At 33.9% G+C, this 23943-nt stretch overlaps 2 protein-coding genes across 2 annotated transcripts in view; both read right to left on the reverse strand.

Moving 5' to 3' along the window:
- LOC144964660 (uncharacterized) overlaps positions 1-23943 on the reverse strand; it is a 35874-nt gene that overhangs the window by 6840 nt on the left and 5091 nt on the right. The window contains exons 2-9 of the mRNA XM_078899154.1: positions 7649-7782; positions 6192-6316; positions 5231-5393; positions 4424-4559; positions 3740-3837; positions 2929-3079; positions 1423-1532; positions 680-739 (exon numbers count right to left, since the gene is read on the reverse strand). Of these exons, the coding sequence (XP_078755280.1) occupies positions 680-739; positions 1423-1532; positions 2929-3079; positions 3740-3837; positions 4424-4559; positions 5231-5393; positions 6192-6316; positions 7649-7782 (977 nt within the window). The remainder of the gene's footprint in view (positions 1-679; positions 740-1422; positions 1533-2928; positions 3080-3739; positions 3838-4423; positions 4560-5230; positions 5394-6191; positions 6317-7648; positions 7783-23943) is intronic.
- Positions 9123-23850, reverse strand: LOC144966644 (uncharacterized). The gene is made up of 5 exons (XM_078903403.1): positions 23278-23850; positions 22770-22856; positions 21548-21609; positions 20515-20731; positions 9123-9256 (listed from the first exon to the last, which is right to left on the reverse strand). Exons 1-5 carry the CDS (start codon positions 23339-23341, stop codon positions 9123-9125), a joined length of 564 nt encoding a protein of 187 aa, XP_078759529.1. The 5' UTR covers positions 23342-23850.

Below are 23943 nucleotides of genomic sequence, written 5' to 3' on the forward strand. Positions count from 1 at the left end.
TTATTCTGTTCAACTTGAAGGCAATTTGTTATCCCTTTGACCATACTTGGAATTGCAAGAGTCTTACTATGACAGAACAAAGGAATTTATCAAAATCTGCTATTTTTGTTGGGATAAGGATTCCGATTTTACTAATTCTTTTGATTTCATGCTACATTGTTCCTACATAGTGATTTACCCGATTGGACGTTTAACAATCAATGTCAATCAACACACAAACTTTTTTAATGCATTTAGAAGTAAAAATATAGTGATCGCTGAAAAACATTTGTCCTTTTAAGGATATTTTGCCTACCACTAATCAAAATTCAAGTCTATTCATCATTTTGCAAGAGTTTATTTCCACCCATTCAACCTTTTACTTCATTTATTTAAACAAACCTCAAATCATTTAATCAAACTTTCAATACCATCAAAGGAAGTAGAATTGAATATTTGAGTACCATCTGCATAAAACAGATATAAAAGATCAAATTTATTAATAACATTTGACAGTGGGTACAGATACGCAGTAAAAAGGACTGGTTGAAGGTCATTTCATTTTTTACATCCTTGTCAGTCATGATTCATGATTGTGAACACAATGCAATGGTTTAAATAAAGTGCTTAAATAATGGAGATGTGTGAGGGAGGGCCTGAGCATAAAAGTTGTTTTAAAAAATATTAAATGGACACTCACATGTTTTTTCTGACTGGATGCAATGTCTTGGGCTAGTCCAATGGCAAAATCACCATAATACTGACAAAAAAGAAATGCAATATAATGATTACGTGAAAGAGATGGATAATTCTTCTTTTATTATTATGCCCACTAACATATTTTTAATGTTGCCACACGCATCTAATTACATTTTACATAAATGACATGTGGAAAGAAAGTGAAAGGGAAGAGATGGCCAAATTATAAGGACAATGTTCTACAACCTGAAGGTCTCAAGTTTGAGTTCTGCCTCTAGCAATTAAATATTTATACTATGAACAATATTATGAACCCCATCAATTTGCTCATTAGGACAACATGGGAGACCCCTGTTGACCTTGAACGTTTGTTTGAAGGATTATCGATATTCTATCTAGGAATGCTCAGGTGAAGGAATCTCATAATTATGAGAGAAAGGACTGAAATTATTTTTTTTGACATAGCCATAGCAAAAGGAAAAATAGAGGGTAAGAGGCCAAAAGGGTAAGAGGTCTTCCCCAAGATCAAGGCAGGACAACATCAAGAGATGGACCGGGCTGACAATTGAAGAATGCAACAGGCTGGTACAAGAACAGGAGGAATCGTGAGTCATTTCCAGTCGACCTATTATAAGATGACACAGGAGGAAGAAAATTATTTAACATCAATTTAAAAACTGAACATGTTTCTAGTGCTATACGATATGACGTAAATAGTTACATTCTAAAAGAAGGATTTCTTACACTGGCAGAAAACTCGTTGATTTTGTTGATAAAGGAGTGCTTGATCCAGTCCACAACAACTTCTGTCCCCAATACAATCATGGCATCGATGAAGTATATGGAAGCTTGGTCTGAAGTGAAAGAAAAGAAATATATAATTTTTTAAAATATTTTCTTTATATAAACTTTTTCACATCATGCACAAAAATTTATACATATCTCATAATGGAGAATGCAGCATATATCTAACACATGCTTTACACAGGAGGAATTCAGAATTTAACATCAATATCCAAACGGTAAAGGAAAATATGTGCATACCATTGAAGTGTCCTATAAACAACTCAAAAAAACCGGCTGGCTTAATCAATCAAGATAACATGCAAAAGACATAATCATTTTGAACATTTTTTCATATATCTATTATAGAACTTTCAAATGTACCAAATGTTCCCAAAATGTCCTAAGGACATGACCAACAATAACATTGTGCATAAAATATTTCAGTAAAAATATCATTTTTTAAAAAAAAAGAGATTTTTTATAAAATGATTTTAAACACAAGTAAAGTTTCCTACCAAGGGCATTCTTAAATTCATTGATATTATTAACGTTTTTTGTTTAGAAATTTTAAACTATTCAATGTTTTGGCAGTATGAAATAGGAATGTATTGTTCGGAATTGAAGTAGAGTACTTTGAAATATATATACTGAGATCATCTCCATGGCTGAATGTAATTGGAAAGAATATTTTAAACTAATTTATATATTTGAATTAAATCGCCTCTTTTTCTTCTATTTCTTAATTGAGCTTATTGTAAAATGGAGTAAATCCCTTTATATGCACTTTTTACCTCTGATCATTATCATGTGCCGTCCAAACTGTGCTTGTTCATCACAGCAAAACACATTATCTCTTTGAACCAGATAGGCGTGGTTTGTATGTTTGCAGAAGGCTTATTATTATTGTTATTGTAATTATTATTATTATTATTATTATTATTATTATTATTATTATTATTATTATTATTATTATCATTATCATCATTATTATAATTAGTCAGTTTCAGCAGATTATTGGACACCCAGGACCCAATATCACTTATTCACCTGTCTATTCTAATTTTTTTTTCTGTTCTGGTGTCATAGATTTGACTCTCGGCAATGTAAAAATGATATGCAAGGTTATAATTATTTCTAATTTGACTCAGATCAATTAATAGTAACAGGAGTTCAGAAGAACAGATAATCAAAATAATTTTATTACATGCACTAACAAACGCCAAAGAAAATGTAAGGGACTAATTTAAACAGAATTGAAGTAGATTCCAGAAATAATTTGACACAGGAATAAGATTTTAAGAATAAGGATACATTATTTATATAAATATTATATTAGAACCAGAATATTCCACTGTCGGGTCATATTTTATTATCTCCAATGTTAAGAATATGTAAAAGAAATGTCAAAATTAAAATGAGCAGTAACTAACAGACTGCTATTACTAGATGCATCCAGCAATTTACCTCTCAGCCAATTTTTCTCCAACAAATTGTGAATCAGGATAAACAAGAGGAGAACAAAGTAGTGAAATCTTTCCTTGACATCCACATATGTAATTTGGCACAGGGTATTCTTGTCCAGACGTTTGAACAGATTGGACTTGATCTCCACGAACTGAGGAGAAGACAAACAGTCTGAGACAAAAATGAGTGGATCATCTTAAAAAAACAAAAAAAAAAAACTCAATACCAAGCCAGAAATATTTTGGACTAAAAGCCGTTTTTTAATGGCTTATCATTGACTGTGGAAGAGTTTTGAGCACAAAATATTCCTTGATGGCTATTTTGGTCTTTCGGATATGCAATGCAAGTTTCTCTTAATGGGAAAAATTCTCTTTATTCTTTATGGCAAACAAATTTTATAAAAAATATCCAACCACATTTATTCAATGGAATTTTTAACATTTGTTATAGCAATGTGTGCCTAGACCTGTAAATTCATGGGAAAAAGGCTCTATATAAATGATTTATCATCCCTGCACTATACATTTAACTGTTTTAAAAAGTGGCGAGAAGGCCAAAACTGGATTGATAAGGTATTGCGCTTTCATTCTGGAGATCCAGTTTGAGTCCCACATAGGCTTCCTGTCTGTCCCTTAATCAAGAAAATCAGCTCCTATTGCTCACATTGCTGGGCTGCAACGAGGCTGATGTCTTATCTTTTTTTTTTTTCTCAAGATAGACTATAAAGAGAAAAAAATTCCCTGAAGATGAAGAACAGTATTTCTTATTTATCTGTTAATATAATATGTCCGTGTTATTATGTTCTACATACGTTATTGGAAAGCATGATGGTCAGCAAACTCTTGTTATGTGAATTGAAGGCAACATTCAGGGTGATAGCTTGGATAAGAATGAGAGCCGTGTGGATGACTGGTGAAGAACGAGTTAAGGTATTCCATTATATCTTTTCATATATATATAAATATCCAGGATAAAAGACTTATAAACACTGTCTTTAAAAACAGATTTGCCAACCCTTATTTTTTTCATATGTTTCCCCAGAACATAAATTTTTCCTATTGTAGTTGCACTAAATGTCAGATTTCCTTTTCGAGAAGCATAATGCAAATTCATATCATGATGGATGAATCAAATTAGCTGACAGCTGAGAACTTGAATAACCTTTGACAGCTATCTTATTACCAAAAATGCATTATACTTCCAGTGAGGAATTTTATTTTTGATCCTAAGGTCTTTTTTACCAAGACTAGAACTCTTATTGTAAATCTAAGGCGGAATAAAAAGAATTAGAAATTTTTGGAACTAAAACTTAGAATAACAATAGAAATAAAAACAGAAAAATGAAAATCACCTGAATCATAATTCAAGAGTTTGAAATGGGCATATAATGAAAATTGTAATCTCAACATCCAAGCATAGCTTAATTGCCAATTTCAGTTTTGTTAGGAAAATTTATATTTTAATAAAAACATTTTAAATCATTTACAAAGGATACCAACATAGGCGATAGCAAACATCAAATGGAAAATGGTTCCAAAATGTTCTCTTTTTCGACCTCTTGGCTCCACAGCTGTCCAGTAAAGACTGTCTAACACATCTTGACCAAAGCCTGAAATCAATTTGTCCATTACCTGAAGGTAAAAATGAATCAGATATGTTTATAATATTGCTCCTTCCTTTTTACCTTTAATGGGTTTTACAGAGCATTGCAACACTATCATCAGTCATTTCAAGGCCAGTAAAAGGGAAACAAATTGTAGATCTGCATTTATATACACCCGAGAAAAAAATAATGACAAAAAAGATTGATTCAAACCAGAAACAAAAAGTAGATTCAAGACCAATCTGTCGGTGTGTCTATTTTTAGAACACTTAAAAGTCCTGTTCAGACAAAGTACATGGCCTTGAGAGGAAAAAGAGGGAAACACTAAAATGCTTCCATAATAATTTAAAAAATGTAAAACCATTACAATGCATACCACACAAATGAATTACAAAAAACAGCGTCTCCATTAAGAAATTCTAAATTTATAGTTTCCTTCTTGGCTATTATAATACAATACCCAGGAAATATTAAAGCCTGACTATGATGAGAAAAGTGAGTAAAGAGCCTTCCCCAAGGACTCAACTTTACACTACCCATAGCCAGATTCAAACCTTCGAATTTCAATTTACATGTCAAGTGTCATACAACAAGACCACAAAGTTGCACATACGGCTATAAAATTCTATGATTTTGTGCTATTATGTACCAAAAAACTCATATACAAGACATAACCATATCAGCCAACAGTTCCCTTACATCAAGCATGTTGTAGATGACATAAAATTTGATGGTGGATTGTGTCCGTACGATGTGATACACCATTGACGTGTCGATGTAACTTGTAATGAAGCAGCTCACTATAAGGATAACTCCTTTCAACAGATCACAAATCTGTGCTGGATTCAAAATGGATTTTTTCCTGTCAAAGGAACACATAATGATAAAAAAGTGATGCAATATATTCCAGAAATAATTCAAACCAAAGAAGCTTTTTTTTACTACTACTTCTACTACCACTACTACTACTACTTCTACTACTACTACTACTACTACTACTACTACTACTACTACTACTACTACTACTACTACCACTACTACTACTACTACTACTACTACTACTACTACTACTACTACTACTACTACTACTACTACAACAAAGGTATCAGCTTGAGGAACCATTGAATTCTACTTATGTTTATGTTTTTCAAACCTTTTTGAAGCCACAAAACTAGGAGGTCAAAGATGAGAATTTTAGGTCTTATTAATGTCAAATTACATCATTTCTTATTTGTGATCAATCACTGCTAATGGTGACAAAAAGTGAAAAAGGTGGAAAATTTTGAACGATTGCCTTTAAGCCCCATTTTCACTGCACTAACCCCCACTTTTAGAGCAATTGAGATGATGAATTATCATTGATACTCGAGCGAAATTCTGGAGCGTGGGAAACTGCACCGATTTGTCTCTTATTGCCAGTACATTTGATTAGGGGAAATGTAATTTTTTAAAAGGAGAATATTCTCCCTCTGACTCCAAAATCGTGGATTTCCACAGATCCGAGGGAAACCATTAGAAATTATTAATTATGTGCAGTAAAAGAAAAGTTTTAACGTATATGACATTGACTAATGTGTGTTAAACCGTGTTTTGAGAATCATCATAAATTATATTTTATCTTTGTCATGAAAGTGAATACTAGCGAACAATCGATACTTACCTAAAGAATATGACAGAACATGGATAGGTCAAGACATTCATGATGGCAACCAAGATTCGTAATGGCAAGAAAGTCATAATGTAGAGGAATGAGTCCAGACACTGCAGCAGTCCGAAAGCACAAAACTATAGAAAAGATATCATAAATAGAACCAGTTGTCACTGTTCTTAAAAAAATAAAATAATAAAAATTTTCTTTGAAAAAAAAAACATTAAAACTTTAAGAATAAAATATTTGAACCAATCCTTAATGAAAAGATTTCAAACTGTGTGCACAAATCAGAATTAGGAAAATTTTGTGTTTTTAAGAAATTTTAAATAGCAATTTAGAAACATATAATACATGTATAAAGTAAAAACAAAAACAGCGATCATAAAGATCTATGAGGCCAGAACTTATTCTAGTTTCTATGGCATTAACCAAAATTACATTGTAAGATATTGCCAAGTTTAGTTAGAAGCTCAATTTTTTATCCAAAATGAGTTCTTATCATAAATGATTAAATCAACCCTTTTTGTAAGTCTTCAGGAAATATCAAAGCTTAATTTCACTTCTAAATATTTTTTACAGCTAGTCAAGTTGAAAAAGTGTGAAATTTGAGAAACGTTGCTGGATAACTTTCCCATACATCTAACCAAAACTTCATGAAATATCACCAGATTTACTTCAAATAAAGATTAAAATGCTCTGGTGAGCAGATTCTTTCAAAAAATGCAAATCCAAAATGTTTACCTTCCAACTGATAATGTCATCCACTGACACATATATAGTGTATTTATCAATATAACATACAGGCCTGCTCATTTATAAATCAAAGCTATTTTGTCATGCAATAAATAGCTGTTTTCTAACCCGCTCACTACAATATTTAGGCACATGAATGATTAGGTGTTTTTGAAGAGAACAGGGAGGATTGGATGGCCCATAGTTTGAAAAATATCTGGCACTTAACAATCATGATAACAATTATTTTGACCAACCTTTAAAAATTGTGAAGCACTTAGAATAATAAAGTATACAATATACTGGTATTCCATGGTGGAATAAACCCAAGAGTCTCATTTTAATTTAAATGATATGCACATTTCATTCAATAATGCAGTGCCAGTAAGTAATAATGATTACAGTTTGTATTTGAAAAGAGTGAATCTATCAAAATGTTCTGAATGGTTTGAGGTAAAATCCCAAAATAATGTTCCAAATTATCTGAGACAAAATGGTACATTTTGAAGTAAAAAATGAATAAATGGAACAGAATGCTAAAAACAAGGAAATCTCCATTTCACTGTAGAACACTTGGTAGCAATAGAACAATCATCAAAGCAAACTAGTTGACAATATACTAGCATGAAAGTCTGATTGGAATGAATTTCCATAATGAAAACTTACTTGGATCCATTCTTATTCAATAAAATATAAATTTCATTAATAAAGAAGAGACAGTTGTTTTGTCTTACCTTTTCAAGACTTTTTGGAGTGTTAACCGAGACATATATTCTGTCTCTTCGCTGAACAAATTCTGATGCATCTCCCTCGAGCTTGTAATTCCTTGTTAATTCAGATTTAAAGTAGCTGAACATTGATGGACCTCCTGATAAAGAATCAAATATCAAAACAACAAAAACATAAAGGAGGTCAACTTTAGTAGAGAGCTGAGAGATGATAAAACAAAGTTCAAATCAAATAATTCTATTAATCTCCATTTTAAAAGGTGACAAAGAGATGTGATGATTTCCATGTGATTTAGCGTGTAATCGCCTCAAAGGCAAAACATTTTTATTTGACTCTGATGAAATATGAATTCTCCTATTAGTTTTAATCCTGTGATATAAATTATTCTTAAACAAAAAAGTTTTATAATTCTATGGACTTTGCTGTGCAATCTTATTGAAAATTGTGATACCACTGGATTTTTAACATATTATCTGAATTTTACACATGTGTTTCTATGCGCTATATAAATACTATCTATTATTATTATTATCATTATCATCATAATTGCTATTATTATTATTACTATTATTATTATCATTATTATTATTATTATTATTATTATTATTATTATTATTATTATTATTATTATTATTATTATTATATTATTATTATTATCATCATCATCATTATTATTATCATTATTGCTACTACCACTACAACAACAACTACTACTACTATCATCATCAATATCATCGTCATCATCATCATTATTATTATTATTATTATTATTATTATTATTATTATTATTATTATTATTATTATTATTATTATTATTATTATTATTATTATCATCATTATTATTATTACTATTATTATTATTGTTATTATTATTATTTTTATTATTACTATTATCATTATTATTATTATTATTATTATTATTATTATTATTATTATTATTATTATTATTATTATTATTATTATTATTATTATTATTATTATTATTATTATTATTATTATTATTATTATTATTATTACGAGGGCGAGTCAAAAAGTAATGGGACTCTGCTTATTACTTTAAAACAAATTGAATCAATACCAAGCATCATACCTCAAATAAAAGCTTGGCATTAGCCAAGTAGAATGCTACTTCTCAACTTAGTCTCCACCTCTCTCAATAGCCACAGTCCACCTTTTGTAAGGCCATGTATTCCATCCTCGTAAAACTGAGTTGACTGAACTATATATCAGCCAATTTTTCACGACTGTCTTAGCTTCTTCATCATCGTCAAAGCAATGTCCCCTCATTGCCTCTTTCAGAGGACCAAAAAGAAGAAAGCCTGAATGTGTCAAGTCTGGTAAATACGAAGGGTGAGACAGTGTTGTCTATCGATAACCTCCCTTTACCTGACACTTGTGTGCGGAAGGACATTTTCATGAAGAAACAGTACTCGTTCCATCTCCAAATCCGGTCTTAACTTGACATATTCTTGCTTTCAGTCAATTTGTAACTGCTATCTCATCAAGAGAAGTTCTTCTATCAGATCTGATCAATGCTTCTGTCTTTATCTGATTCACTGAGTTGACACTGCTTGGAAGGCGACCATCAAAAGATTTGTCAGATAAAGACATGGCTAAGGGGGTTTCAGGTTAAGTGTTGGATTGCATCTCCTTTTCTTCTAAATGATGAGATCACTTTCAACCCACCTAAAAACACTGCCTCTACAAAATGCCTGAGTTTTATAAAGTTTTAATATGCTACTCTGGGTTTCTTCTATGAAAACAAGAAATCCAATGACAACTTCCTGTCGCTGACAGACATTCGTGGGGGGCAACCATTTTGAACTACCATAACTTTGTCAAAATTTGACAGAATTAAAAGTATATGAGTAAGTTCAATTGAGCCAAATATGACATCACATGAAAAAGAAATGGACTCAGTAGGACATTTGTCCCATTACTTTTTGACTTACCCTCGTATCATTATCATCATCATCATCATCATCATCATCATCATCATCATCATCATCATCATCATCATCATCATCATTAGTATTAGTATTATTTCCACCAAAGATTTCTCATAACAATTAGTTACAGATTTGGAATGAGTAAAAAAGGCGAAAATCAGTATAATAATCTGAAATAAAAATATCAGTCAACATCAACAAAAGTATTAAGATGGCCTGGTCATGTAATGAGAATGAAAAGTAATAAATTCCTAGAAAGAGTGTTAGACTGTAAGCTGGGAAAGAAAAAACAAAACAAAAGGAAGAGTAAATTTCTCATGGGGAATATTGGTAGAAAAGAGATCAGAGCAGTCTTAAAATTAACATCCAAGACGCTGAAGTTATTGTGCAAGATAGACATACAAGGATTCTCATGACAACCCTATATACATCAAGGAATGGAAGGACTAAGGTTCAAGTTAAGGATAAAATACAAAGATATACAACTATATAATTAAAACATCATTGAGTTCAATTCAGATATAAAAGTACTGCACATTAGTAAACAAATTGAAAAGTCAAATTTAATATTTTAGCTACTGGGTGAAAAAATTAGTACTTTCTTCATGAAAAATCAGGTTTGAGCGCGTGTCAAGTTTTATTTCAAAGAGAGAAAGACAAATCACATCTCTTTTCCTCCATAATAAAAAGCTTCCATTGAAAAAAGAAATCCTCTGTTACTCTGCTCAAAACTTGTATTATATATATATTAGACCTGTAAATGAGCTCTATAAAAATTGACTGAAAGTCTTCATAATTCGTCATAGCGGAAAAATCCAAAGAATCGAAATGAATAGTAAACTCGCTTGAGCAAAACAGTGGCAGAAAACTAATATGCGCAGGAATTAATTAGGCTACTTACCATTGTTCCTTATCAGTATCCAATCAGTGAAGAAACTAGAAACGGTCAACCAGTTTGTTTACAATGTGAGGCAATTGAGATGTACTGTAGCAAACCCTAATTTTTTATTTGAAGGTGTCTACATCTTTCACATTATACTTTTTTCATACTTTTACTTCCTTCCAGGTAAATGTGGTCAATTTTGGCTTAAACAAAACAGTGAAATTTATTGCTCAGCGGCTCAGTTAAAATTGGCTACCACTGGGATCACGACAGGTTTGGAAAGTGAAAAAATAATTTCATGAAGGCTGGGATGTGTTCAGACACGGCAATTCTAAAAAGTGTCCCCTAGCCTTGGCAATATATCTATCTTAATATAAACGGCCCATGAGCTATGCGTAGTGCTGTGGAACATTCCTAATTACTTAATGGTCATTCAGCTACGATTCATAAATTCTTTCTTTCTTCATTTCTTTCTTTTCTTTTATTAAAATATTTGAATTTGACGAATTGACTGATTTCAGTTAATTGACTGAGAATTTACAGGTCTAATATATATATATATACGAGGGCTCTTTCAGAAATAACCGAAAAATGCCCATTGCTCAGCAACCAGTGGAGATTTTTTAATGCTGTAAACGACATGATATTTCTTATTTCCTTACGGATATTCCCAGAAATTATGAAGTGCATCATTTTGCACAATGAATTTCTAGACGATTTTAAAGATGGCGGCCCACCTTGAAACTTGGTCAAAGGAGGAAATCAGAGCTGTCATACGTTTTTTGAACGCCAAAAGTCTGAATCCTACCGAAATTCATAAAGAACTTCAGAGTGTATATGATGAGCATGTTATAAGCCGTACAAAAGTCTATCACTGGTGTAATTTGTTTGAAGCCGGCCATTCCGACTTGACAGACAGGGAAGGGAAAGGGCGTTCGATAACTGCGACGTCAGAAGACAATGTGAAGCGAGTTGATGATCTTATTCGTCAAGACAGGAGGTTGAAACTTCATGAAATCGCAAGCAGTCTTGAAATTTCGGAAACTTCTGCCCATAGAATTGTATTTGATGAACTTGGCTACAGAAAAGTCAGCGCAAGATGGGTTCCTAAGCAATTGACAGACAATCATAAAGAACAAAGATTGGACATCTGCAGGGAACTTTTGAGAAGAAGCAAGAGCTCACGCAGGGTTCACGGGCATACTGCCAATGCCGGCGGAGACTTTCTAGGGTACGATGTGACTTTTCTTGACAGCATAGTCACCGGTGATGAGACTTGGTTGCACCATTGCACCCCAGAAACAAAGCAAGATTCGATGACATGGAAACATCCATCCTCACCTGTCGCGAAGAAATTCAAAGTCATGCGGTCAGCAAAGAAAATAATGGGAACTGTTTTCTGGGACAGTCGTGGTGTTATTCTGTTCGAAACCTTACAACCTGGAGAAACAATCAATGCTGCAAGGTACTGCCAAACTCTTGACAAGCTTAGGGAGGCCATTCGCAGAAAGCGCCCAGGGCAGTTGACCAACGGGGCCATTTTGCAACACGACAACGCTACACCTCACACAGCACGAGTGATGCAAGGTTGGCTAGAGAAATATGGATGGGAGATTTTGCCACACCACCACACAGTCCAGACCTCGCACCATCTGATTATCACCTCTTTGGGCCACTGAAACGTGAGCCGGCAGGAAAGCGCTTTGATGTTGATGAAGAGCTTGTTGACCATGTGCGGAAATGGCTACAAAACCTTGACGGAAATTTCTTCCGAGAGGGTATCTATTCCATGGTGCGGCGTTGGCAGAAACGTGTCGACAGACTTGACTGTTACGTAGAGAAATGAAGGACGAGTCAAGGTATGAACACGTGCAAGAATTTTGTTGATAGCATAAAAAACGCGGATTTTACAGGCATTTTTCGGTTAATTATGAAAGAGCCCTCGTATATATATATATATATATATATATATATATATATATATATATATATATATATATATATATATAAGTATCAATCCACTATTAAGGTGACCACTGTGAAATGCACCAATTGGAGGACCAAGCATATGTCTTGTTCAAATTGATTAAACTGTTCAATCTTTGTTCAAATGAGTATAGTTTGATTCCCTACAATGATTTATGAACACAATTCTGATGCTTGATGATCACAATGGTATATAGAAAATTACTCGGTCCCCCTAATGTTTTACTAAGTGTTTCTGTAGCTTTAAGGAGACATTTGGTAAAAACATGTTTTTAGGGAGACCACATTAAAAAACCCTTTTAGGGAGCCCAGTATATGTTTATATATGTGTATACCTAAGAGTGCATTTTCAAGTGAGCTACCACCAAATTGTCTAAAATAAAGTAAGTCCTTAAGATTAAGAGCTTCATGGCCATAGTGTCGAAGCTTATCCCAGTGTGCGTAGAGTGAAGTGGCCGAGCAACGCATTTACTAACTCCTGGGAAGGTCCATCCCTCAGAAGGGGCGCTCAGGGAAATAACCTGGGACTCAAACACGGCAAAAAATATTCCCAGTTGCTCCGTGCGCCATTGTTTTTGCAGTCCCCGACCCCTTTAGAAACCTGACGACCCAGGTTAAGATCAGAGATAGAAGGGACCAGGCAGAGGAGTTTATTTGTTGTTGTTGTATACCACTGAATGGACTTGGTTTGTTTTGTTTTGTTTTTAAGGGTTTTACGGCGCTTGCAACACATTAAGGTCATATCAGCGCCAGTAAAAAGGAAGAAAATGGGATAGTAAAAAGTTCTGGAACTACAATTAGAGCACCCAAGAAAAAGTAAGGCAAAGGGGATTTGTTTCAAATAGGAAACAGTAGATTCCAAGAGCCCACTATCAAAGTACTTAGTTTGAGATCACCTAAACGTCTCATTCAGACACAAGCACAGGTCCCAACAAAGAGGGATACACTCAAATGTTTACAAAGCATAAATAATATGTAAACAAAACAATAAAGAGCATAACAGACAGATGATTTACAAGGGAAAAATATAATCTCCCAAAACTCGAACTATACATTTGACTGTTTCCCTCCCAGCCAGGTCCTGGACAAAACCAAGTAATCCCATCCCATCCCGAGACAAAGACAGAAAACAAGTTGGAAAACAGACATAGGGGGATAGAAGACGCAACGAGTACGTCCCTGCCCATTATGGGAAGTCGGGAACCCCACCCAGTGAGTGAATGGAGTTGGATGGATAGGACAGCAGATCTGATGGACACAATGAACGGCTTCAATCAACATCTCATTCACTTTAACTTGCACAATGCTTGCTTTGGTTTCGTGGTAGACAGTTCGTCTGACGCCCGAGTTGCCAGGGTTCGAATCCATATTTGTGGCGATGCAGAGTCATTGTAAAAGTCTCATTTACAGTCTCACTTGTGTTAATTGGAGTACGTTACTGAATTGTAACAACGTTGTTCGTGTCCATATAAATCTACTACCAGCTGCACGTTGAGCTCATTGTGGGTTTTATGATACATCAAGCTCGTGTAAAATTACATTTACATTTGACCGAAAAATGATACATAACGATAGAAGTCTACAAATCATATTGCAGGTTTATTTCAGTTCCAAAAGCCATCACAAACATTCATCCACTGTATCACATAAGTCTTTGGTCACCAAATAAAAGCATGAAGTTTGCTATGTGTACAGTGCAACATAAAAGGATAGAAACAGTTTTACTGATAAAACCCTCAAATGATAACAAACCAATATGTTGTTGCTGGTAAGTTGCTTAATTGCATTTGTTAAAAAGCATAAACTGTGAAGCAAAAGTGTTGAAAATCGTTTGAATAAAGTTTAATGCAAAAAAAATAATTCTTAAGCACTTTATGCCGTTCTAAGCTTCGTGCTGATTTTTTTTCATTATTAATTATTATATTCTGATAAGGATGAGGATAAAAATGAATTAAATACAGTGTCTTTTCTTGACAGTTTACTCTAAAATTGAACTCTTAAAAATCTAAAGAATAGTGAAATTTACGATTAGGTACTAGAAAAGACTGAACATAAAGCTACATTGGCATTAAGTTTGGAGTAGAAAGACTTTTTAATTGCCATATCTGATTTTTCAATAGTTCTAATAGCTGCCAACTTTTCAAAATAAATTAAGGAAACGCTCATTTTGCGCCGATGAGGGCGATGTTCACATAGCCCCCCCCCCCCGATGCCCCCCCCCCCCCCCCCCCCCCCCCTTCATCGAATCGCAACATATAAAAGTCAGCCTTTTTAATTACTATTACTAACACTAACAAGTTTGAGATGACAGAGGCTAGTCCAAATGTTGCTCAATTATCGGGTTTAGTACCAGCACATTTGAATCGTTAAAATGACACTTTCCACAATGATTGTTGTTTTGTTTTTAAGGGTTTTACGGCGCTTGCAACACATTTAGGTTATATCAGCGCCAGTAAAAAGGAAGAAAATTGGATAGTAAAAAGTTCTAGAATTACAGTTGAAGCATCCAAGAGAAAGTAAGACATAGGGGAACTGGGAACAAATAGGGATCAGATGTAGATTCCAAGAGCGTATCACCAATGTACTAAGTTTGAGATCACCTATAAGTCTTATCCGGACACAAGAACAAAATCCAACAAAGAGGAACACACTCAAATGCTTACATTATACATTAAAAAATAACAAATATAGTAATAATACATAACAGAGAGATGATTTACAAGGAAAAAAATATCATCTCCCAAAACAATAAATATGCATTTGACTGCTTCCCTCCCAGCTAGGACTCCGGCGAGGGCCAGGAAAAAAACAAGTAATCTCATTCCAAGACAAAGACTGAAAGCATGTTGGAAAACAGATATAAGGGGATAGAAGACACAGTGTGTACCTCCCTGCCCGCTATGGGAGCTTTCCACAATGAGATCAAAATTCAGAACGGACAATATAAAGAAAGAATTCAACTGCCTCAACTTTGATAAGGACCAATACACAAGAAGCACGATTGTAAAATAAATGAAATAACTTAAGATGGTTAGAAATGCATAACTACCAACCTGGTACATCACTTGAGAGGGCGTTTTGGGGTAAAAATTAGGTGAGTTCAGATAAAAAGTAGACGATTGCATATATGTTTTCTTTCATGCAACATAATGGTCTTTAAGTAGTATACTATAATAGTAGTTATAGTAAAATGCACCTCTAAATATTAGAGAATTCCTACTTCTTTACTTTGACAAGATAAACACACCTAAAAATGGAGTATACTTATTTTTCTTGAACCTAAACCGTTACAAAAGCTTGCTTGAAAAAAAAAAAATTAAAATCAGATGAAGATGTTTTTAAAGGGATTAAATTTATATATTTCATAAATTAATAAAGGGAAATAATCATTGTCATCTTTAATCAATATAAGCAATTGATTTTCTTATTGAATACCTTCCAATCAAAAAGGTGGATTTAATTTTATTCTTAATTAAAATAATATTTGTAACAAATAGTGAAAGTATCAATACTGTCTTAGAATATTCAAAGTATATCGAGGCTAACATCCATATCCTATGCAAATCTCCAATACATTATGAAAGGTTTGAGTAAAATACAGGCGTCATATAAACGAATGGAACTTTTTTAATTGTTGAAAATCATTTATGTTAGAGGCATAATTCAAATTAAAGAGCTACACAAATGGAGATTATGCTCTCACTGGACACCAATAATAATGATAATAATAATAACAACAATAGTAGTAGTAGTAATAGTAATAATAATGGATCAATAATAATAATTCATTAGGCTCACATGGCTTTTTTACCACAAATTAGTCAAAAATTACAAAATACGGATTTTGAACTAAAAATAAGCACTTACGGACTCAGGAAGTCAAATACGGAACAAATCCGTTTTTAACAGAACGGTTGGCAGCTATGGTTCTACAAAGCATTTGTCTCTCAAGCTGAGCAAATGAATGTTCATATAATATAAAAAAGGATATTGCAATGATGAACAGATTGTACTATATAAAGATAAAACGTTTTTGTAAACCCCCAAAATATGTCAATAACACTATACAATACAATGAATGTAATACAAATCAAATTCATGATTGTCATTACACCGATTGAAACGCTCTTTCCCTTCTATATTTATTTCTTTCATTAAAAATCTTGTCTTCACCAAACTAATTAGTGTACCTTCAGGGATTCCTTTTTGTGAAAATACCCTGTGGTGTTTTAAGAACAGAATAATTTCAGACTTTCTAGGTAATGATCCCCTTGAACCATGTGCTGAAACATCTTCGACAAAGTTTTTAAAATATGACTTGACTCTATCTGTATCCTCATCTGACCATGACATGTATCTCCGATTTTTGCTTGAATTCCTCTTGGGTTCAGTTTGTTTTGAAGAACACGTAAGCTGATTTGGCACTCCTGCTTCACCATCAAATATTTCTTCTTGATTTGCAGCTGTTACTATGGATGTTCCAAAATTTGCATTTGAGTCTCTATTCACTACAGAGTCATTTGTTTCAATGTTACAATTTCCTTCCCAGTGACCGATGCTGAGTTATCAATTTGACCCAAAAAATGACCAACTTCTGTTATTTCTCGTATTGCAAGTGGACACTGATAAATGTTTTGATTGATTGATTCACTGTGTCCCATATGTCGATAGAAGACATCTCTCTCGTGTTGTGGGACATCAAGTAAGGCAAATAATGTCGAAGCTCGGTGCCTGAATTTATCAGCTATTAACAACTGGGGTTTCTCTAAATCCTTTACTAAGGAAGTGACATATTTGATGGCAATGTAACCACTTACATGATCTTTGGATATTCCTGTATTTGGAAAAAGAAATGGGTTGTCTGAAATATCAACAGCTTTACGCTCCTGTGCAAGTTTCCTTAAAGGCTGAATTGTGTCATTGGGTATCAACACAGGGACCAACATCTTGCTTCCCTTTCCAGACTGATAGGCCAGCTTATACTTCTCAAGTAACGCTTTTTCCAGAGGATCAGTGACATGTTGTACAAGCTGGGGATCAACCCATACACCTGAATCTGCATCATTCCAGTCTTTTAACAACATCCTTGCGGGTTCTCCGCCTCTCCTCGCATTAAACATTGTAAGCCTAGCTACGATGACATTGCGAAGCCTAACAAACATATGTGAATCAAATAATTGATAATCATCCTCACAAATACGGACCATCTCTTCAGTAATAAATTGCCGTAGCTTCTTTATATCATTCTCTAATGGCATCTCTTTGGGTTTTCTCAAATTTGTTCTCTTTGCTTCACATTGAACTCTGGCTGTAAAAAAAATACTATCCCAATTATAATCCAGGACAGCTTTGAACAAATCTATCTCTGCGGATTCTTCCATTTTGTTTTGCATTATATATTCCCCTTTTAAGAAATTAATTAACTTTTTCAATATAAATCCAATTGAAAGCTTCAAGCCTGCTTTCAATGTCCCATCCTCTTTCAAAGTCATTTCAGAAATGGTTTGCGATATTTCATTAAAGTTACAACGCTTCACCACGTCCTTCCAGAGAAAGAAGGTTGATTCGTTCTCTTCCTAGTTTTTAAAATCAAATTTCCTAAGATGCGTAAATCACTCATTATAACTTTTCTCTCCTTCTTTGAACTTTTACTCCACAATTTTGTTCCTAACAATACTATAGCTTTGTCTGATCGACACAAATTTCCCACTTCATCATTCCGAAATTTGTCAAGAATATTCTCCTTTATTTCTTTACTTGCATTGGGAGCCACGGGATAAAATTTTACAACCCCAGTACACAGAGCATGCTCAGTACTACATTTCTTTTTGTGTTCATAAACCCTTCGTCCAGAGTAAAACCCTTACAGCCAGCACACATAACAACTTCATGTGACCCTTGTGCTCTCTCACGCATAACTATTGAATTGTTTCTAGTGTTTGAATAAAAAATGCCCTTTTTCTTGAGATAATCCATTGTTCTATCCCTTTCCTTTACAGGCTGTTTCATGGCCTCTGTAACTTCTGTCTCATCTTTGTGTTTCCTCATCAAATGCCTTGAGAGTTTTGTTTGCAACTGTCCACAGTATGGACAGGGTCTCCTTGGCTTTTTGTATTTCTCTGGAAAAAAAAGAAGAAAATAAAGCACATCATGCTATGAACTATGAAAATAAATCAATAGACAGATCATATGCACATCAGCTACATGACAGCGATAGAGAGGAATAGCATTCCAAATATTTAAGGCCTGGACAAGTAACTGTCATAATTCCTTCTTGTTATATACTTTTCTACCATCTATTCCTTTGGAAGAGGTATGTTAGATTTGTGGAGACCTCTGCCACATAACAAATCCAGTGAAAAGACGCCATATTTTTGTTTTGAAATAGAAATAAATAGATCAATCCACCCACTTCACTGGGTTCAGGGTTCCCTCTTCATTATAATCAAAATATGAACATAAATCGGAATAGTAACACATTGAAGTCTCATCTGAATACATAGATTGTCCTTTGTTGTTTCAGCGAAAAATCAGACAGAATGTCAAAAGAATTTTAGGTTTTTCCCCAACCACCCCTTGGAGGTATCAGTATCAGCGGAATGGTAAGCGTCATGTTTTTTACGTTGAGCAACAAAATTTACTCCAAATGCTTCACTCGACCCAGGCGGAAAAGCAATCAAGAATAGACCCAAGTCCTATCCAAAGACTAACATTTCATTTAAGTTTATTGTAGGCCCTTGGCCAATCGACAAAATTCAATTCACATAAATTATTTACAACAATCAGAAATTAATTATATCAATAATAGTAATAGAATGCAATGAAGGCAATATCATAATAATAATAATAATAATAATAATAATAATAATAATAATAATAATAATAATAATAATAATAATAATAATAATAATAATAATAATAATAATAATAATAACAGTAGCGGCTATAAGTAACAATTAATATAGTAACAAAAGTAATAATAGACTATAGTTCATAGTCATAACAATGACTTTCTTTGTCATTGAGGGAGTGAGAAAACATCACCGGCTGGCAGAACAAACAGCCGACATCAATCAAACGTCCTCCAGACCGGTTGAGCATCGGCTTCATTAATTCCTTAAAGACTTCCCCCCAACTGCCTGAACGATGCTGATGCCCAGACAACTTAATCCTGATTTATATTTTGTGGGAATGAAATATGACATGTATATGCCGGAAATATTTCAATAACAAACACACTGTTCAGATAGAAAATATTTGAGTCTTGCCTTTGTTAATTGATACAGGTAAGTTAGGAAAATAAATGCTAGTAAAAACGATCAGCAAGTTCGTGAACACTGCTTCTCAACTCGAACATATGTTTTCATCAAATCTACACACATCATGTTGTGAGCTGAATTTTAATGATCTCAGTTGTCATTGAAAGGAAACCCAAGAATTTTAGAATAAAGAAAAATATTGAACCTGGAAGTCAAAAGGGTTTGTAGCACAGCAGGCATTATCAAAGTATAATTTTAGTACCGACAAATTAAAAAGAAAATGTGCTTTTCTTTAAATGCTCCCAATCATCATATACTGTTTAGGTTGCAAGATTAATAAAAATGTTATCTACTCTGATTCTCGTTAAGTTTCCAGCTGGTCTGTGAAAAAAAGCCTTAAGCATCATAGAAATACAAAGAAACAGTTTTAATATATAGATGGGTTGTAACAAAAAAACCATTTTAACACTTACAATACAAGCAATTTAAGTCTATTACAGACAAAAAAAAACCCCAATAAAATAAACATGAACATTTTTATGGCTGGTTTCACTGATATCACTCACACATTGGGGTTTCAGATTCTAAGATGTCCACCCTATCAAATTTGGATTTGTGCTTGTTATGTAAATGGTAGCGTATTTTGCGACGCAGCACTGCCAAAACAGAAAAAAAATGCAATAACACAAATGCAGCACCATGGAGGGGGTGGAAGTTTTCTTTTAAAAGGAATGGGTAAATTAAAATTGATCCCACAAATATCAAAGGAGAAGAATGACAAAAAAATGACTCACCATTGCACGTAACACGTTGGTTTGCAAGTGTATAGCATTCGGGTTGAACCTGGGTCCCAGACTGGCAACGAGGTTCAGTCTGTGATAGTTGTGGATGAGGCTCTGACTGAGTTGGGGAATGAGCACTAGGTTCCAAAGACAATGATGTACTCAGCATTGGGTACCTCACAGAGTACGTAGAGGAATCAGACTCGGAGTCAGCAACAAAATCGGGACCCTGTATATTTTGTGGAAAAGATGACAGATCAATCAATTTATTCATGTTGACAATAAACATGAAGAGCCATTGTTTAATAATCCAACTAAACAATTAGCTGGTTAATAATGCAAGTATAATAAAAAAGAGTTGAGAAAGGCAGACATATTGTCTAAGTATTTAATATGTTCAACTGTGCTTGGATAAATATAGATACACCAACCAGGGTTTCAGTAAACCGTTTTTAACCAACTCTTTAAATCCTACACCAGGACCAACAACTACAAAACAATTTTTTATATCACTACGATTCTGGACATATAAACGGTTGTCATTGCAACAATATGAACTTCCTAACCTTGCAACTGCAATATAGTTAACAAAAAAAGTTGATAAACATTACGATGCAAGAGAATTTGGACAAAATGCGAGATCAAAAGTATAATCCCAACAGAAGCTATTTTAATTTTTCCTGGAAACGCATCATTTTCACATTTTGTCAAATAAAAAAACAAACGACTTCAAATGTGAATGGCTCATCAATGAATATCACTTCAAAATATAACGAGGAAGGTTTAAAATAGTGTTATTGTTGGCGAAGTCCACTGCAAAGAAAAATTTTTAACAACAAAAAACTAGGAGATCTCACTGGTGTAAAACAGTGTTGTCCTTGTCCTGAAATATTGTATTGCGCCTAACAGACTGCAGGTCTCATCTTTTGTGGCAAATGTGTTTTGTCCACCACAAAATATGTGATGTGAAGCATTTTGAGCATGGTGCCAACTGTGGATAAACGCTATACAAATGTTATGATTTTATTTTAATGTACATACTTACCACAAATGAATCATGTGATATGGAACTTTGTTCTGCATCACTTTCAGGCTCTGAGTTGGAGTCTATATAGAAAATAAAAACAACAAAAAAAAGCTGAAGACTATCATGTGCAAGTTTTTCTCTAAACTCTTAAACAAAAAATCATGCCATCTTGTGCTGTAAAAGGATTTTTTAAAAATTATTTACCTTATGACTATTGTCCTTTGGAAAAAAAAAGAAAATTAAGTCCGAAACCTTCTGGCTATTTTCTTTTAAATTTCAAGAACGTCAGAGTTGGCAAGGGAGGACGGAAATATAATTCCAGAAACCAATCTGTCTATAATCATATCCATATGATAGTTTTTCGTTCAAGATTCAGGTACAGTCCACTTAGGATAATCGCAATACCTTGGGATCATCGAAAATGTTGGGATTAACCGAAATTCAGTTTCCTGTCCACTATTTCAACATTTTACACATTTATTGTCAACTCAAACCAGTAAATAATATCTTTAGTCCACCACATACAGAGCAATTTGATTGAAACAAAAACCATATGGCAGCCCCGTGTAGATTTGTCAACCAAAAGCAGCTATGAAGCAAGCCGATATCTTATTCAGATTGGAAGAAGTTTCAATCTTTTTTCTCAACAATTCAACATTTGTCAGAGTTAAAGAGATTAGCCTTAATGAGAGACAATAAGCTCTCACCAAACTCGTTGGTCACAATGCACAGTTGTTAATCCTAAAACAAAGGATATCGCTCAGTCTCTCTTTATAACTGTCATTTATAACCTGTTGTCAAGATTATGACCAGCCCCACCCCTCTTCTATTTAATGGCCACCGATGACGTCACAAACCCATACTGCAGAGCCCCGCCCTCTTTCGACTCTAACAGAGTGGTGACACACTACTGTAGCATTAAATCCTGCTCACTCTCGATTCTTCAACCTGTCACGATTTCATCCATGATGAAATTTAATCATGATATACTGTTTGATTTCTTGAATTTACCACTTTTTAAAAAACCGAAGTTTGTTGCAATTAACCAGTGACTTTTATATAGAATTATTTCCATTGCTTAGGAAATATTGTGATTAACCGAAAGTTGCGATTAAACGAGTTGCAATTATCCGGAGTGGACTGTAATAGTATTACACATCATGACTCAAAAAAAAAAAAAAAAAAAGCAAACTATGTGTACCTAAATGTTATTCATTTCCTCATCAAATTACATTCTTACCATTAACATCATAGATCACATCAAAAGGGTTGTCTGGATTGACAGCAAGACATTTTTCAGGATTTTTAAAGCTCAAATCTCTCTGATCTGAAGTTACAAAAGAAATAGCATATTCTCAACATTAAACTATGATTTTGTGATGGCTGTGATATGGCATACTGTATGCATAAAGCAAGATGCAAAGACAGGTTTAAGTTTAAATTATTTTATATTCTTTTCAAAAATCCATTCTAGTTTTGCCAAAATAAATAAACACGAGAAGTGTTGAGTTGGATAAAGCTAAAACTAAAAGTAGTAGTGGTAGTAGTAGTAGTAGTAGTAGTAAACGACAGATCTTACTCACTAGTGTGAATCTACAGTCTACAGAAGTTCCCGAATTATCTGACTCCACTTCCAAATGACTGACTGACAAGTGACAATCATCAATCGGTGTGTGTGTGATTGTGATGTCTACCCTATTGAAAATCTTAAATCAACAGTGATGTAATAAGAATGGCCAATAACTTACCATTTAAATTATCTCGGTGTCTCTTCAATGATGCCTCCAGCATCAATTTACCCCACGATGCCATAGACGTCTAGTTTGGAACTCAGCAAGTGACGAAAAAATACTTGCGGCTATAGAGAGGACGTCCGTCGGCCACTCTCTCCGCAAGTCAGTTGTCAGTGGTTATCAGATAATCATTGGTTCTTGAAAAATATAGAAACACAGCGGTTCATTTAAAAAGACTCTTTTGTAGATCAAGATATAATGTTAGGTATTGCACTTTAAAATCTCTTCAGACATAGAACGGGTCAACTTGACGTCTAGACCAAATCATTTCGAAGATCGATATGGCAACAGCAACGCCTGGAATGGAGGATTTAAATGCGGCATCTGACGATTCTACTGCTATGACAGAAGATGCTCCATTTCACGACGTCGAGATGGCTTCAACTGGCATCAGGCATCAACATGCTACTCAATAATGGGTTTGATGAAGCGTTTGACTAAGAATTAAAGCTGATAACTGATAACCACCTACTACTGACTTGCGGAGTGAGTGAGTGCCGAGTGCCTCTTTATGCGCGAAATTGACTAAACATACGTTTCACGAAAAAAAGAGTTACTATGTTTGCTTGTCTCTTGTCACCAAGATAAGAATCCGGACCAAGATTCGATAAATCTGTTTCT

This window comes from Berghia stephanieae, chromosome 2 (genome assembly GCF_034508935.2).
Source record: "Berghia stephanieae isolate SIO BIC M18660-M18661 chromosome 2, UCSD_Bste_1.3, whole genome shotgun sequence".
Taxonomy (NCBI): domain Eukaryota; kingdom Metazoa; phylum Mollusca; class Gastropoda; order Nudibranchia; family Aeolidiidae; genus Berghia; species Berghia stephanieae.

What these genes read in the sequence shown, in the direction of transcription:
- LOC144966644 (XM_078903403.1), bottom strand. Translation starts at nt 23,341, where the DNA reads ATGGCATCGTGGGGTAAATTGATGCTGGAGGCATCATTGAAGAGACAC. An exon ending in TATCACATGATTCATTTGTG is followed by an intron (nt 20,732 to 21,547) that starts GTAAGTATGTAC and finishes CAAAATATACAG; the next exon opens with GGTCCCGATTTTGTTGCTGA. An exon ending in CCAACGTGTTACGTGCAATG is followed by an intron (nt 9,257 to 20,514) that starts GTGAGTCATTTT and finishes AAACCCCCTTAG; the next exon opens with CCATGTCTTTATCTGACAAA.